This window comes from Sceloporus undulatus, chromosome 1 (assembly GCF_019175285.1).
Source record: "Sceloporus undulatus isolate JIND9_A2432 ecotype Alabama chromosome 1, SceUnd_v1.1, whole genome shotgun sequence".
NCBI lineage: Eukaryota > Metazoa > Chordata > Lepidosauria > Squamata > Phrynosomatidae > Sceloporus > Sceloporus undulatus.
In genome coordinates, this window is record NC_056522.1 from 14,635,349 (window position 1) to 14,653,919 (window position 18,571).

The 18,571-nt window shown below is 38.9% G+C and overlaps 1 protein-coding gene across 6 annotated transcripts in view; it reads left to right on the forward strand.

The window, feature by feature from the left end:
* Positions 1-18,571, forward strand: part of CCDC88A (coiled-coil domain containing 88A) — a 143,586-nt gene that overhangs the window by 87,308 nt on the left and 37,707 nt on the right. For all 6 annotated transcript variants that reach the window (XM_042451803.1, XM_042451793.1, XM_042451813.1 and 3 more), the window contains exons 15-23: positions 1,116-2,186; positions 4,624-4,751; positions 9,539-9,680; positions 11,357-11,533; positions 12,737-12,898; positions 14,470-14,747; positions 14,896-15,039; positions 16,583-16,769; positions 17,765-17,910. In XM_042451803.1, the coding sequence (XP_042307737.1) occupies positions 1,116-2,186; positions 4,624-4,751; positions 9,539-9,680; positions 11,357-11,533; positions 12,737-12,898; positions 14,470-14,747; positions 14,896-15,039; positions 16,583-16,769; positions 17,765-17,910 (2,435 nt within the window). The remainder of the gene's footprint in view (positions 1-1,115; positions 2,187-4,623; positions 4,752-9,538; positions 9,681-11,356; positions 11,534-12,736; positions 12,899-14,469; positions 14,748-14,895; positions 15,040-16,582; positions 16,770-17,764; positions 17,911-18,571) is intronic.

Here is an 18,571-nt window from a genome sequence, read left to right on the forward strand (position 1 = left end):
TTGAGTGCCCATCACATCCTATATGTTCAGTGGACACTTTACATATCTTAAGACAAAGAAATTTAGGAAATCTCCTTAACTGTTCAATGCCTATGGTGTGCATAGGAAGAGGAAGGGGATCTTATCTCAGCATAGAATCATAGAGTCTCTCCCAGTAAGATGGTAAACACCATCCACCTTGACTTTGGAAGTGAGCTCTTTGTCAGCATAAAATGTTTCTGTACAGGTGCAAAAATAGACCCATAAGTGTGAGTTCACAGATAACCATTCTGAGAACCTAAGGCCCCATACAAACAGGCCAAAATAAAACTGCTTCGGGTCACTTTGGAGGTATGCTGTTTAAATGTTGCATGCGTCCTAACAGTTCGGAAGCCGCGCCAAAGCCACGATCCAGTCCTAAGGACTGGAGGGCAGCTTTGGCGCAACTTCTGGCCCCTTAAGATGTGTGTGTCATTTTACCAGCATACCTCCAAAGTGACCCAAAGCAGCTTTATTTTGGCAGTCTGTATGGGGCCACAGTTATAGGTAGGCACACTGTTCATTTGTGGACTGTAATAATAAATGTTGATAAGGGTTTTTTTCCAGTTCTGTCCTTCAACTGATATAAAACTCTTTGATCTAGCAAAAACTTCTGTTATGGGAAATAACATACTCCCTTCACTTTCTGAAATCTCTGCTGGACCAAAAACACTTGTCAGTAGATGGGCATGATTGGAAACAAATCTATAGTTTAATATATTAACTTAGAAAACACAGTATCATGGCTGACTTCCTGCTGTACTTTTCATATGAATAAGATTTTGCTCTCTTTTTTCAGTTACTCAAATTGTCAGAATTCCTAGCAGATAAGCCATGTCCATGGTTCTCATAAACATCTAAGAAGGGCAGGGAAGGTGCATACTTAATAAGAAGCTTTCATCTGAACAGACACATACGTTGTGACTTACTTGGCACTACATAGAAGTCCCAGTTTTACAATTCAAGCTGACTTACTGTCTTTGTAACTTTCTATTTAGTTTTTGGGTAAATCAGCATCTTCTCAGTAGAAAATATTTTGAACTCGATGCTGATTTAAACTTTCATTACTCATTTCTCTTTTCACTTCAAATAATTAGATTAAAATACTGGAACAGGAGAATGAACATTTGAATCAAACAGTAGCTTCCCTCAGACAACGTTCACAAATCAGTGCTGAAGCAAGAGTAAAAGATATTGAAAAAGAAAATAAAATTCTCCATGAATCTATCAAAGAGACAAGCAGTAAATTAAATAAGATAGAATTTGAAAAGAAGCAAATGAAAAAAGAATTGGAACTTCATAAAGAGAAGGGAGAAAGAGCAGATGAGCTAGAAAAAGAAGTTCAACATCTTGAAAAAGAAAATGAAGTATTGCAGAAAAAGATTACCAATTTAAGGATTACGTGTGAAAAAATAGATGCTTTAGAACAAGAGAATTCCAGTTTAGATGCTGAAAACAGAAAGCTGAAAAAGACTTTGGATAGCTTGAAAAATCTGAGCTTTCAGTTAGAGTCCTTGGAAAAAGAGAATACACAGCTTGAAGAGGAGAATTTAGAGCTCAGAAGGACAGTTGAATCTCTGAAGAGCACAAATATCAAGATAGCTCAATTGGAGCTGGAAAATAAAGAACTGGAGAGTGAGAAAGGACAACTTCAAAAGAGCCTGGAGCTTATGAAAACTTCTTTTAAAAAGACTGAACGTTTAGAAGTCAGTTATCAAGGGCTAGATACAGAAAACCAAAGGCTGCAGAAAGCTTTAGAAAACAGCAATAAAAAAATCCAGCATTTGGAAAGTGAACTGCAAGATCTAGAGACAGAAAACCAAGCCCTACAAAAAAATCTGGAAGAACTCAAAATCTCCAGTAAACGTCTAGAAAAATTAGAGAAGGAGAATAAACTTTTGGAGCAAGAGACCTCTCAGTTGGAAAAAGATAAGAAGCAACTAGAAAAAGAGAACAAGAGGCTCCGACAACAGGCAGAAATTAAAGATAGCACCTTAGAAGAAAATAATGTAAAAATCAGCCACTTGGAAAAAGAGAACAAATCACTACTTAAGGAAATTGGTGTATGTAAAGAGGCTTCTATTCGACTAAAAGAAATTGAAAAGGAGAATAAAGAGCTTGTTAAAAGATCCACTATTGACAAGAAAACACTTGTTACATTGCGAGAGGTAATGTTCCCTACTGTATGACCTTACTGTGTGATATACAATAATGGTAATTAAAAAGAGATTAAAATTATTGACCTATATCCTGTTGTCAGACCTGACCAGAGTAGACCTGCATAGTCAGTGACCTATACCTATTTGTTTACTCGACAACTGATTGGACAGACCTAGTCTAGTTGGGAATAACTAACAGGATGTCAGCCGCTGTGTTTAATGTCATAATTGTATGTTAATTGTGCGTTTTAGTTTTATTGTATAGTTTTCATGTGTTAAAATTGTTTATGAACATAATAGATATTGGAAGACTGCTCCATAGACAGTGGATGTTCAAATCATAAGTATCTTTTGCGGTTCCTGTGTAATGTGTAGTGCAGACGCTTTGCTGCTTCTCTCCCACATTCTATGAACATATACATAACAGAAAAAGTAGCATTTGGTGCCAGTTTGCTAACTTCCACACTAGTACCCTTTGGTTTGTTGAAACATTGTTTGGAAGTAGAAAGAAAACAATTGCACTTAATAGATTTTTCAGCAATTGATCTGCCCAACTCATAAGCAGGCCCCAGTGGATATTAATTAAAAGCTCTCTCATTATTGTTGTTGTTGTTGTTGACCCTTTACCAAGGAATTGTTTAATTAAAGGCACAGTAGCACTTGGAACCTTAGTAGTGCATTGCACATAGGCATCAAAAATATTGATGATGGAATTAAGTTGAATCCAGACTTAGGTCCGTCCAAAGCACACTGCAGAAATAATCCAACGAGGCTGCTTTAACTGCCCTGGCTCAGTGCTAGAGAATCCTGGGAATTATAATGTATTGTGGCACCAAAGCTCTCTGACAGAGGAGGCTAAATGTCTCACAAAAGTACAGTTCCCAGAATTCTCTAGCATTGAACCAGGGCAGTTAAAGCAGTCTCAAACTGGATTATTTCTGCAGTGTGTTTTGGATTTGGCCTTAATTATAAGTTGGGTACAGTGCACTGCATTTTTGCAAAAAGCATTTCAGGGGGGGGAAATGGTTTAAAAAGAACTGGAATACATTGCAGTAGAATACAGTTCACTAATGTGATAGCCTATATTCTCCATAAAATGTGAATGACCAAAAATGACAATTCCAGAAGGAAAAGACAGTGTGGAAGCAAACCTCATAACAGTTGTGAAGTCTTTATTATTTTGTGAGTATAGCCATCACTGGATACTAAAGCCTTATCATAAATAAAAATAATAAATTTTTTATTTCTATCCCACTTTTTGCCAGGCAATCAAAGCGGCGTACAATAGGTTAAAATACATCCATATATACATAATACCCCCCCTTAAAACAAGATTAAACAATGTAAGATTAAAAACTACATATTAAAACCGACTAAGCTAAATAAAAGTCATCATGGGCAGAGTTCACTGGATGGGAAGTCTTATTTGTGGCCAAGCATTTTATTCCAGGAAGGCTTGCCGGAAGAGATCCATCTTAATGGCCTTTTTAAAGCTCTCTAGATTGGTGATTTGACAGATCTCATCTGGTAGGCCATTCCATAATTTGGGAATGGCTGCAGAGAATGTCCTCTGGGAGGTCGCCGTCAACCTGGTCTTTAAGGGCTGTAATAAATTCCTCCCAGAGGACCTGAGTGTACGGGGCGGATTATATGGAAGCAGGCGATCCCTTAGATAGGTTGGGCCCAAGCCATGTAGGGCTTTAAAGGTGATAACCAACACCTTGTACTGTGCCCGTACACTCAGGTCCTCTGGGAGTGACTTCAATATTGGTGTTATATGGTCACTCCTTGCTATTCCTGTGATCAACCTGGCTGCCATATTCTGTACCAACTGGAGTTTCCAGACTAGGCACAAGGGTAGCCCCATGTAGAGCCATTGCAAAAATCACGTCTTGAGATTACCAGCGCATGTACTACAGTTTCGAGGTCACCCTGTTCCAGGAAAGGGCACAGCTGGCGTATCAGCCGAAGCTGATAACAGGCGCTCTTGACCGATTATATCAATTTTATCGATATAAAATGTCGAGCAAAAATCATGGGGGGACATATAAAAGTAATTTGTATGTGTTTTTAGGGCATAATTCTTTAATGTTAATAGAGTAAAAAGTGACAAGGATGGAAATAAAATATTTGCCCCTGCCCCGGCGGGGGGGGGGGGGGGAATTGAGGGATAGGAAATTGAAGTAGGTTTAAGAGAGGGATCACATTATTGTATATTTCCATTTCATTTGGCAGTTTTCTCCCCTATATTGTTTTCAGAAACATACAAAATATATTTGACAAGAGGCTTGTGGGACAAAATAAATATATGGATATTTTATAGCAAAGGAAATCTCTCTCAAAACTATTTTGTTCTCCTTAAATATTATGTGCCTTCTGTTGTATTTTCTAGAAATGCATTTTTAATAGTTTCACACGTGCAACACATTTTATTCCATTGTTTAAGGATTTGGTGAATGAAAAACTGAAGACGCAGCAGATGAATAATGATTTAGAAAAGCTTACACATGAACTTGAAAAGATAGGTTTAAATAAGGAGCGCCTCTTGCATGATGAGCAGAGTACTGATGACAGGTATGAATATACATATCCTATTTGGAATAGGTTTCAAGTAGTTCCTTATTGTAGTTCCTCACCAGCTGTTTTTCACTAGAAATGTAATTGAATGTATCTCGGAACAACTCATATAATATGCTTCTTCCAGGATTCTCACTTTGTCATAGGAAATCCTGTACCTTCATAAAGAAATGAACATCCTAATGCAGTGTTTGTAAAGTCATTATGAAAATATGTCTGTATGGAAAGTATAATTGTTTAACATTTTCTTCTGTAAGAATGTAACAGCAGAAAAACAACTGTTTTCAAATTGTAAGCCAGACAACAAAGCATGATGAGTATCTGAAATGCTTTTGGCTCCTTTGAATATAATGCATCTGCCAATAGCATATAGACATCTGTTTCCTTTATGTGGTGGGGTGTATCTTCCTGTTCCTTTTAAAATTAGGCAAAATATGAGTGAAGAAAAGGAAAAATTTTAAGCTTCTGATCAGCCCTCCTGTCAGTGTGCCGCTGGATTGAAAATAGTGGCTGCCACTGCAGTGTGTTATTAGCAGTACAGTGGTACCTCGGGATACGAATTACCCAGCTTACGAATTTTTCGGGATACGAAAAAATCCCATAGGGATTTATTGTTTCGGGTTACGAACGTTTTTTCGGGTTACGAAAAAACGCCGGCGCTGTTTAAATGGAGCCGCGGCAGAGCCGCGGCTTTTTTCCCCATTAGCGCCTATGGCAATTCGGGTTACGAAGGTTTTTCGGGTTACGAAATTAGCCGCGGAACGAATTAATTTCGTAACCCGAGGCACCACTGTAATTGACATTATGGTGATAGATTCAGACCCTTTTGTCTCAAGATGTAACTTAAGCTTCAAGATGTTATGGATTTATACCTTTATAATGTTTGGACAGTGTGAACCTGAGGACAGTATCAGTACTTTGCGCTTTAAAATATTTTACATTATGAATTTCTACATGGTTTTATATAATTATTAGCTGTTGGCATCTACTTGAGAATACTAGTTGTTTGGGAGACATGGAAGGGAAGACATCAGTGCTGTTTTAGAGTGAAATTACTAGTTGTGGAAAGAACAAATTCATTGCAGTGAGTTTGAAAACCTACTGGATTAGGGAGAAGTGTTTGAGAGAGGAGAGATTAGATAAATTTTAAATAAGGAAAGCTTTTGCTTTTTTAAGGTAATAGGATCCTGCACAGAGAGTAGCATGAGGAAGGAACAAGTGTATGTGTTCACATTTTTTTAAAAAATCAGTCTCATGTAGGCAAAAAAAATTTGAACTTTAAAGTGGGATTATGTTAGAATGAGAAAAACAGACTTGGATTTGCATGCTGTACATTTCTAAATATAATCAGTCTTGTACCCATAACATATACATTGAAGTGTGTGTACTTATTATCATACCTGAATATTCATATCTAAAATTAGCCAGTGTCTTTGTTAACACATAATGATACACAAGAATTACTGTCTTATCCTGGTGTACTGTGAACAGGCAGCATACTGATACATGTGTCATCCCCATTTTGTGCAACCTAGAGATGGAAAGTTTTGTTTGTGTAATGCCTAAAATTGAACTCAAATTCTTGAATTGTTACTCCAAACAAGATGGATTTGTAATTGGTTGACTGACCGAACCCAAAGGGTGCTCAACAATTGCTCCTTTTCATCCTGGAGAGAAGTGACCTGTGGGGTCCCACAGAGGTCTGTCCTGGGCCCAGTGCTATTCAAAATCTTTATCAATGACTTGGATGACAGAATTGGGGGCATACTTATCAAATTTGCCGATTACACCAAATTAGGAGGAATAGCTGATACTCCAGAGGACAGGATCAAAATTCAAAATGACCTAACAGACTAGAAAGCTGGGCCAAAGCTAACAAATGTAAGGTACTGCACTTAGGGCGGAAAAATGAAATGCACAGATATAGGATGGGGGACACCTGGTTGAACAAAACTACATGTGAAAGGGATCTAGGAGTCCAAGTAGACCACAAGTTGAACATGAGTCAACAGTGCGATGTGGCAGCTAGCAAGGCCAATGCAATTTTAGGCTGCATTAATAGAAGTATAGTGTCTAGATAAAGGGAGGTAATAGTGCCACTCTGTTCTGCTCTGGTCAGGCCCCACCTGGAATACTGTGTCCAGTTCTGGGCACCACAATTCAAAAAGGATGTTGAGAAACTGGAGCGTGTCCAAAGGAGGGTGACTAAAATGGTGAAGGATCTGGAAACCATGTCCTATGAGGAATGACTTAGGGAGCTGGGGATGTTTAGCCTGGAGAAGAGAAGGTTAGGATAGCCTTGTTTAACTACTTGAAGGGATGTCATATTGAGGAGGGAGCAAACTTGTTTTCTGCTGCTCCAGAGTCTAGAATGCGGAACAATGGATGCAAACAACAGGAAAAGAGATTCCACCTCAATATTAGGAGGAACTTCCTGACAGTAAGGGCTGTTCGACAGTGGAACACACTCCCTCGGAGAGTGGTGGAGTCTCCTTCCTTAGGGGTCTTCAAACAGAGGCAGGATGGCCATCTGTCAGGGATGCTTTGATTTGGATTTCCTGCCTGGCAGGGGGTTGGACTGGATGGCCCTTGCGGCCTCTTCCAACTCTATGATTCTATCATTCTATGATTCTAATATTGTAGAAAGCTGGGCCAAAACTAACAAAATGAACTTTAACAGGGATAAATGTAAGATACTGCACTTAGGGCAAAAAAATGAAATGCATAGATATAGGATGGGGGGACACATGGCTTAAGAAGACTACATGGAGACCTGGTAGACCACAAGTTGAACATGAGTCAACTGTGCAATGTGGCAGCTAAAAAAGGGCAATGTGATTCCAGGCTGCACCAATAGAAGTATAGTGTCTAGATCAAAGGAAGTAATAGTGCCACTCTATTCTGCCTTGGTCAGGCCCCACCTAGTATACTGTTTCCAGTTCTGGGCACCACAATTCAAAAAGGATATTGACAAATTGGAGTGTGTCCAAAGGAAGGCCATCAAAGTGGTGAAGGGCCTGGGAGCCATGCCTTATGAGGAAAGACTGGGTATGTTTAGCCTGGAAAAGAGAGGGTTAAGAGCTGATATGATAGCCCTGTTTAAGTATTTGAAGGGGTGTCACATTGAGAATGGAGTAAGCTTGTTTTCTGCTGCTCCAGAAACTAGAACACGGAACAATGGATGCAAGCTACAGGAAAAGAGATTCCACCTTAACATTAGGAGGAACTTCCTGACAGTAAGGGCTGTTTGACAGTGGAACACACTTCCTTGGAGAGTGGTGGAGTCTCCTTCTTTGGAGGTCTTTAAACAGAGGCTGGATGGCCATCTGTCGGGGATGCTTGGATTGTGAGTTCCTGCATGGCAGGGGTTGGACTGGATGGCCCTTGTGGTCTCTTCCAACTCTATGATTCTATGATTGATCAATCGGCATCCAGGAGAGCAGAGCAGAGCATTTCCATAAGCATGATCCAGTTCTATTTCATACTTCCTTGGCAATACATAATAACTTTTCAATATTAAATAAATAAAGAAACCCAAAACATTTTAAAACCAGTACAATATAATTCCATAGTCAGATATTCCCACCATGTCAATGCAGATGCGACCACTTTGAAAATTACAGATTCTACAGAATCATTATCCACTATGCCTCAGTAAATAAAATGTAACTCATTTGTGTGTGTAGAATACCAGGTCAGTTTAATGTACCAGACAAGGGAAAAGTGCCCATTTTGTAATTGCAGCTGTGTTGGGTGCTGTGGTCTTACATTGTGTGTTTGCATAAATTATTCATGCACCTGCAAAAGAGTTCATTCCTTCTCTTGATACTTTTACGTTTTCAGCAAGGACAAGATGGTAACTGCTGGCTTGTGTTCTCTAGGATTTTCATAACAGAGCATTGTAATCAAGCTCATTTTTTATGTTTGTTTTTATTGGAATGCCGCCAACATGAGGGGTTCTTATTAGCAATTCAGTCTCTTCGTATCCAGGGATTTTTATGCATTATTATGACTGGATTCCCTTCCAGTTCTGTCTGTAATATCACAGAACCAGATGTGTGTTTGTCCTCCCAGGACTGAGTGTTCAGGATTTCTTAACACCCAAATTGACACACACCTTCAAATAAAGCGTATGAAAATGATACATAGTCCTGGAAGTCAAGAAAATGTGATGACCAATTTCTAGAATGGCACAGTATCCAGATCTGGATTGTTAAACTATTAATTAACATTACAACATTAACTGTATTATCAGATGAACAATCACAGTAGTGCAAATGTACTACAGTGGGCCTTTGGTATTTGCTGGGGTTTGGTTCTAGGACTCCCTGTGGATGCTCAAGTCCCATTAAATACAGTATCATAGTAAAATGGTGTCTCTTATACAAAATGGCAAAAGCAATTCAGCTTGCTTTTTGGTATTGACATATATTTTAAATATTTTCAATCTGTGAACTCTTTAAGTCTGTGGATAAAGAATCTATGGATACAGAAGACCAACTGTAATTAAAAAGTGAAAAAGGCTCTAGCAGTTGAAGACAGTATCTTTGCACAGAAATAATATTTCTGTCCAGATCAATTTAATCAGACAAAAATATTGAACCGAATGTCAGGGAGGGAAAGCAGAATGTGCTTCTCTCCTTGCACAAATTGCTTGAAAATCCAGTAACCTTGCAACTTTCACATATAGAGTAATAAGATAAAGTTTGTATATTATTATTTTGAGGTGATTTTTTTGTGTGTGTTCTTAAGAATGAAAGTATTGTTATTGTTTCAATAAATAGCAAATACAAACTGTTGGAGTCAAGGTTAGAGTCCACACTGAAGAAATCACTTGAGATCAAAGAAGAAAAAATTGCTGCTTTGGAAGCCCGATTAGAAGAATCGACAAATCTAAACCAACAGCTGCGGCAGGAACTTAAAACAGTAAGGAAAATAATGATGTTATCTTTATCTTTGGACATAAAATCCTAAACCTTGTTTTCTTTTCAGCTGGTACATAATAGAGGTAAAATGCCTTAAGCTCTACAGAATAACATTTTGTAAAAGCTATGAAAACTATCCACTATAAAGAAGCATCCTTACATATATTGAGAAAAATAGTTTAATAGGTTTGGACTTGTTAGTTTGTCTGTCTATCTATTTTAAATATTCTCAGAAATATAAAGTTGGCTTAAAATAACTCACTGACAGTTTCTTTACTGAAATAACGTATTGCTCTGCCTGGCCGATTGTATTCTGTTGTTGTTGCAACCAGTAAAATACTATTCTGTTTCATATTCAGCAACTTTCTGAAAAACTGCCTTTAGAATTCACTAATTTTGGCTAGCTGCTATGTGATATATGAAAGAAGGGGACCAACAAGCTAGTTAAGCAAGCTAAATAGCAGTAAATTGCATGAGGTGGGAGGCTTTTCAGCATATAGTGAAAGCCATGGGACCAGTGATTTGTTGTCATGAAAATACCTCTGAGGGATAAACTAGATTGCATGTTTCAGAATTTGGTCTTTATCAGATTCCTCTCAAATATGAGACGGATGTGATGGTGTGAAGATTGATACTGTTACAAAGTTAATATTCCTATAACAATACAGAGAGGCCTGGATTCTATTTCTTACCACAGAAAAGGAAAAGGGAGCCCTGGTGGCACAGTGGTTAAATGTTTGTACTATTAGCCATTTTGGCTGTGGAAAATTAACTTCTGTAAGACTGCTAGGTCACTGTGTGTGTGTGTAGTGTGTCTGACAAGGCCAGGACGTGTAGATAAATGTCCTTGAGGATTCTGCTATACACCTTTTGTGTGTATGACTCAGCAGGATGAGCAAATGGCTTATGCCATGTGCTGGAGAAGTTACATCAGCCAAGGATATATAAAGCTGTGTCTAAAGTAAATAATGAGGGGTAAACTAGTAGGTGATAGTGGTTACAAGTAGTTGGTGAATTGCTGTGTGAGTTACTGTGATATAGCCATTGTGAGTCAGAAGAACTGTTTGTTTATACAGCTCATGCTCTTGTATATAGCTTTTACTTAGCACTGTAAATAAATCTCTTCACCTTTGAGCTGTCCAGTCCAGCTTCTTCACTCCACATTGGTATCTAGTTCCTGGGTATAGATACTGAAGTCTCATTCAAGACTGTGTTACCAGTATGACAGGTACTGCATCCACAATGTTGTAAATTCAATCCTAGAGGAGGGCTCCAAAGCTGACACAGCGTTTCATCCTTTCGTAGGTCGATAAAATGAGTACCCAGCTTGTTGGGGGCAGTTGGCTTATACATTGTAAATTGCTTAGGGAATGCTAGTACACCGATAAGCTGTATAGAAATGTACTTTCTATTGCTATTGTATGGTCCTCCAGATGTTGGATTTTAACTCAGCTGTCAACATTGGCTGTGTCAGCTAGGGCGTTGCAGTCTAGGATTGGAGTGAGGGGGGGGGAACACGTTCTGAACCTCAATTTATAATTTGTCTTTTCATTGTACAAATTAGGGATTATTGACAAAGTGAAATAGGAATATTTTTTGCCCTATTCTCATCCTGATATCAACATACAATTTAGCACCTTCTTTTATATATCTAAAATCATATTAATTTGTCTTTAGGTGAGAAAAAATTATGAAGCACTCAAACAAAGACAAGAAGAGGAAAAAATGGTACAGAATTGCTCTTCAAAAACTGGTGAAGATAGTCAGTCTGTCAGTAAATGGGAAAGAGAGAGTCAAGAAGCTACAAGAGAACTTTTGAAAGTTAAAGATAGATTAATTGAAGTTGAGAGAAATGTGAGTACAGTAATATCTGGGATTCCTTGAACCATTTTGACTTAAATTGCCAAACTGTGTAAAATATATTTAGTCACATTCTTCTCCATCAGAATAATTACCAGTGTAATATCAGGGTAATAAATCAGCTTGTTCTTGTGTTATGGGTTGGGTCCAGTGATGTTATTCCACTGTTGAATTTTTTCCCTGTCACTGTATCTGGGAAGGGACAATCCTTTCTTCCCCATCTCCATATCTTCAAGATATATCCTCCTTGTATCTTCACCATCTCCTCTTTCAAAGTAGATTTTCAGTCTGAGTGACAATCCATGGAATCAGGGGATGGGGAAACTCACTGTAGTGGAAGAATGTCAGTAGCCCAGTGTGAGTTTAACACTTATTTTCTGGATTTTTGGAAAATAAGAAAAACATTGATATAACCAGCAACAAGTCAGTACTGAAGAGTGCTTTCTGATTAATGTGTTTTGTAAATTTATTTTGGTTGTACATGTAACCAGTTATTGCCATGTGGGAGGTTGACACTAATGAGTTTTAACACACTTTTTCATCTTTGTGAGAATCATGAACAGCTGTTATGAATCTAAGTTAATAACAGGTGTGAAAAATGACATATGCAGTCAAATTAAATTGCAAGATGTGTTTTCTGCTGTCTGAATCCTCTGATGTACTCTAGGCAAGTAATCATATGTAAAATCCACAGATTTTTTTACTTGCTGTGCAATCTGAACAATAATTTTGGCATCTTTCAGGCTTCTTTTCCTACGTGTTTGTAAAAGTTGACAGCTTAATGCCAACTGCCATTACTTTTCTTCCAGACAATCATAGCTGGTCTCCAGATTTGCCTGAGTTTGGTAGAGAAGAGGTCTGAATGTGTAAAACGTATTATGGAGAGTCATACATTCTGCTTAGGAAGATGCTCTTTTTGTTCACTTTCCCCAAGTACATATGTTCTCATTTATAGTACTCTGCCTTATTCTTTTTATCTGGCCTACTCTACAATTTTATTGGATACGTGTATTTAAATATTGCACTCAGAACAAATTCACAGGTTTGGTTGCATTGTGTCATTACTTCTGATTGCAGGTTTGGAATGTTTGCAGACCCTTTAATATTTTGGCATAGATTAGAGCCCTGAATGTAATCAGTGTTTTGTTCACTTAATTGATGCATGTATCTAATATAGTTTTCCTTTTTTTTGTAAAGAATGCAACTCTGCAGGCAGAGAAGCAAGCCTTGAAAACACAACTAAAGCAACTTGAAACACAGAACAATAATTTGCAAGCTCAGATTTTGTCACTTCAGAGACAGACTGTTTCCTTACAGGAGCAAAATACAACCCTGCAAACACAGAATGCTAAGCTTCAGGTTCTGTTTTTATAAATCTATATTTTTATCAGTCCACAAAAATACAGTTTGCAAATGCAAGTCTTGCTGTTATGGGTACCTATGTTTTTTGTGGGATGCTTACTACATACGTATTGAACATAAGCAGTTTATTGGATAGACAGCATCTTTCTTAGGGCTGAGCAGATGGAGAGAAAAATCCAGGTTGCCTCCAGAGTTTCCTGAATCAAGGAGGGCACCTGCTTTCTGCACAGCCCACTCCCACAATGGACCAAACACCCATGGGCAGTTCACATTATGTAGCATCAAGCCATGCTGCTCAGGTCCCCCCCCCCCCCGGTGCATGTGCACCATTGTACGAGCACACCACCTGTGACTGCCAGTTACCTACTTTGTTCTGCCCAGCTGACGTACCACTGGACACCCCGCATGAATGGGCATATGACTTGTCATACAGTCACACAAGTGATACACCACCTGTACAGTGCATCAGGGTGCCCAGTGACACATAGTCGAAGCACAATCATGGAGGTTCCCCATACATGTCCTTTTCCCCCACCTTCGCCCCATTGCCCTATGTTGGACTGTCTAGTTTGTGTATGTTTTTATTACATCCATTGTATTATTGGCAGTATGCTGTGTTTATTGTAATTCTACGTCATGGGGTTTGTGACAGTTCAGTGGTGCGATGGGTCAATCATTCAGATGGCCACTCGTGTGCCTATTGACAAAAGATCTGTATGACAAGCAATGGCACCAGTGGCTGCATCTCACCAGCTCAAGGGTGCATGCCCCAGACCACTTCCATAAGCTTTGTGTCATGCTGATAATGCGCCCTTTCAGCATTAAAGTGGAGCACGTGGACATTATTTTGCTCCAATTTTTTGCCCTGGAATGTGACTTCGTCCTGGTTTTCTCCCATTTCTCCCTCAGGGTCATATAATCAAGTAGACCTCGAGTTGGGTTGACGCTTCTTCTTTTTGCCAGAATGGACAACAATTTATAGTAGCTTCTGGGTTTAAATGTACAAATATTCCCACTTCTTGCAACTAAAACCCTTGCCTTGAAGAATGAGGAGGAAGTGTATTTTGATCGTTCCCTGCTCCCTATGGTGCTGTTTGGACTTTTATTGTTTCATCCTTGTTTTCCATACCTGTCTCCCTGTTGTGTTGGAAGCTCAGATTACACATGATGGAACTCATCCCTTTCCACAAGGCTGTCTTATTTCTTCATGTCAGCATTTTTTTAAAGAGGCAGAAGAAATTACTCAGCTTGATACACTTGGAAACTAGATTTGAAATTGTTAAGTATGCTATTTTAGATTAGTCATCCTTCAAACTATATCCTACTGCATGTTTTGGATCATAGCTTCCATAATCACTAGCCATTGGCCATAGTTCCAGGAAGCTGATGGGCTTTGCAGGCCAAAACCTTTGGAGGTACCCTGATGAGGAAGCCTGGCTGAGATGAATTATGAGTCCTTGTGTGTCATATCTTTAGATTGTAAGCCTGGTGGTTGAAGTTTATTTTGATTTTGCACATTAAAAGAGACTTAATTATTCATTGTCAGATGCTATTTTTAACAATTGTAGGTAGAAAATTCTGCTATTAATTCACAAAGTACATCTCTGATGAACCAGAATGCACAGCTGCTGATTCAGCAGTCTGCTTTGGAAAATGAAAATGAATCCATAATCAAGGAGCGTGAAGATCTGAGATCACTATATGATTCACTAATCAAAGATCATGAAAAATTGGAACAACTTCATGAAAGACAAGCTGCTGAATATGAATCTCTCATTTCCAAACATGGAAATCTTAAATCAGTACACAAGAACCTTGAGGTGGAACACAAAGACTTAGAAGACAGGTGATTATTATGTATTAATCCATGTAAAGATTAATTCTGAAAAATCTTATGGTTTATAATATTTTTACATTAGGTTATGAAAATACATTTCTCATCACTTCTATACTAATACATAAGAATTCAATTAATCATTTTATGTAATCAACAGGTATAATCAATTGCTAAAACAAAAAGTACAGTTAGAAGAACTGGAAAAGGTTCTCAAAACAGAACAGGAGAAGATGCTGCAGCAGAATAAAACACATGAAACTGTAGCAGCAGACTACAAAAAACTTTGTGAGGAAAATGCTCGGTAAGGAAATAAAATAAATATATGATCTTCTGACTCTTAATGGTGCTGCCCTAGAATCTGCATATGCATGTGAAAGGGGCCTGGGACAGCTCCACCACCCCTGCAAGTTCTGCAGAGTACACCTTAGGGGGGGAAGGACAATTGCCAGATAGGAACTGTAGCTTCTTTTTGGAAGAAAACATAGCCATGTCAATCTGAATCAGTATGCAAAGGGAACTTGTAACACCTTTTGAGGCTAACTCAGAGTAAGAAGTTAGTAGCATAATCTTTTGTAAGACATGCACTAGCAAAGAAAGCCAAAAGAGAGCTGGATGGTAGTGTCTTTCTCCATGCCTTACCGCATGATGTTCTAGCACTTCAGTTCTCTTCCTGCAGGAGACGATAGTCAAGCAAGTGTTTTGTCTAGCTGGTAAAATCAGTTTGATAAACGTCTCCTGTGGGAAGAGAACCAAAGAGCTACCTACATTATATGATAAGGCACAGGCTTTTTTTTCTAGTGTGATAAGACTCATAGTCTGTCTCAGGCATCTGATAAAGTAGACATGGGACCGATACAGACCGGCACTAATGGCCACCTTCTGGGCGGCTTGGAGGCGTGGCATGCACACACGCCATATGCCCCATAACACCCTGAAGGTGCCCAGAGCAGCCACATGTTGGTCGGCTTCCGGCCATCTTGGGAGCATGGTGGTTACATGCTTCAAGACCCCAACATGCTGGGAAGCCAGCACGGGGCTGTAGAAGGGCCCCTAAAGGCATTTTTTTCCGCAACCAAAAAAGGAGTGCTTGCAAACTGCTCCTTTTTTGAGCTGGCACCTCAGCAGATTGGGGCCACGGCATGTGGCTGCCATGGCCCCAATTTGTCTTTGGGTGGGGTGGCTTTATGCCACCTCACCCAGGCAGTCTATTTCAGCCCATAGTCTATGAAAGTTGATGCTTTCTTTTCTCTGATAGTCTCAGAGGTGCTACAAGATCCAGTTGCTTTGCACCTGTTTAGGGAATTACACAGAGTTTGGTATGGTTGTGGGTACATTAGAATTTTTAACAGGGTTTTCAGCTCTGCCCCTGCCAAGCCTGGTGTTGAGCTTCTATGCACTCTGAATGGCTCTGAAAAAGAGAGGGAAGCCTCTGAACACTAGAATTGTAGGGCTACAGAGACCTCTCTCTGAGTTTAGGAGGACATTTTTGATGTACTTTTCTCAATAGCTTTTTTGATTTATAGGACTGTGTTGTAATTTTATTAAATATTCTGGGTATATTTTGCATTATGAGGACTAATCAACTTAATCTCAATCCCCATGTATAAAAATTAGAAACTTCAAATACTAAGACAAGGCCAACTAATGAATAATAGCACATGGTCATAGGAACATTAGTAGCACATGGTCATAGGAACATTGTGAACATTGCTATTTTAATAGATCTGTCATCTCAGCAATTTGATGGGATATATGAAATTATTTTATTACTATGAATTCAGTCATTTTAATTATGTGAAGATCTGTTTTATTTTAATTTCATTTTTTACCATTTTAATTTACAGATTAAATCATACATACACCCAACTTTTGAAAGAGAATGCAGTTCTCCAAATGGATCATAAAAAATTAAAAACACTACTTAACAACTCAAAACTAGAACAAACACGATTGGAAGCAGAATTCTCCAAGCTTAAAGAACAATATCAACAATTAGACATCACATATACAAAACTGAATAATCAGTGTGAGGTAATTGATCTATGTTGCTCCAACAATATATTGTTTTAGCTTTGTGAAGCGATATCAAATACAGACATAATCTTTACATTTTCAGAGTAATACATGTACTGTATTTCTCTGGCTTTACTAAAACAGTTAGAATTAGTCACCCCTCCTTTCTCGCACACTTGAGATCTTCAATAGGGCACGCCCCCACAGCACACGCCCTTCACACAGTTGTGGGGGCGCACTCCATTCAAGTCTATGGAGCTTGAATAGTGTGAGTTTCCGTTTTCGTGTGTGTGTGTCTAGAACCTATTACTGTACTAGTTTCAGGTATTGTAATAGTTCTGAACATGTTCCTATATAAGTAAAAAATGAATGATATGTGATTGAGGCCTAAGACTATAACACATCCTGCAACATGCTTTCCTTTATTCAGGAGTGGCTATTGTCAGAGATTAGAAGGCTAAATTGGACCTCCAGGGACCCTTGGGGAGTTGCTCCATGATTTGCTGCCTTCCACCCTTGGAGGAAAAATCTGAACATTTTTGCCCCCAAATGGCTCCAGCCCTCATGGGACATCAAACAATTTTTCCCACATTTATGTGTTTCATGGGCCATTTTAGATCCAGTAAATGCCATTTTTAAAAACAGGAAAATGCGATGTTCATTTGCTGGGTCATTTTCTGTTATTAAAAAAAAATCCTGGTTCCAAAATGCCTGGGGATGGTGGCAATATAGCTAAATCGGGTATGGAGACATATTTGGTCAAAAAAGTTCTTCCAAAATATTGTGGGGTGCTGAGGAGCCCTGGGAGCCACATGTGCTCCAAACGCTGCACTTTCTTTGCTCCTGCCTTAACAGGAGTAAATGCAGTTAAGAACATTTTCAGTTTCCTAAATGCAGACTTTCATTGTTTGATGTGTTTTCTGTCTTTTTTTTCCCCTCTTTATTTTGAGATTTATAAATAATGTTGGGCACACTTCCTGCCATAAAATAGAGTGTTCTCTGCATTTTAACAGTTGCTTAGCCAGCTGAAAGGAAATCTGGAAGAAGAAAACAGACATCTGCTGGATCAAATACAGACGTTAATGCTTCAGAACAGAACATTATTAGAGCAGAATATGGAAAGCAAAGATCTTTTCCATGTTGAACAAAGGCAATATATGTAGGTATCAAAAAGGTGAACCAGTTGTATGCATGCTGCCAACTTTTTTCTTTCCGTTTGTTTCATAGGTTCTTCAAGATCTTTCTACATACTGATTCTATAGATTAATATCGCTGTAGCACTGAATTCTACCAGTTATATACAGTCTAACTGCAGTTGGCTATTGAAATAGAAATAAATTGTATATAATAATAATAATAATAATAATAATAATAATAATAATAATAATAATAATAATTTTTATTTATAGACCGCTATTCCGCAGTGATCATAGGGGTGTACAGTAAAATCACAATACAATAAAAAAAATTGCAAGGCCTCTCTCCCCCTCAAGATGGTGGTTGGAGGAGGGCTCTTTGTCTTCCAGGCCTGGCCTCTCTCCCCCTCAAGATGGTGGTTGGAGGAAGGCTCTTTGTCTTCCAGGCCTGGCCTCTCTCCCCCTCAAGATGGTGGTTGGAGGAAGGCTCTTTGTCTTCCAGGCCAGGCCTCTCTCCCCTTCAAGATGGTGGTTGGAGGAAGGCTCTTTGTCTTCCAGGCCAGGCCTCTCTCCCCCTCAAGATGGTGGTTGGAGGAAGGCTCTTTGTCTTCCAGGCCAGGCCTCTCTCCCCCTCAAAATGGTGGTTGGAGGAGGGCTCTTTGTCTTCCAGGCCAGGCCTCTCTC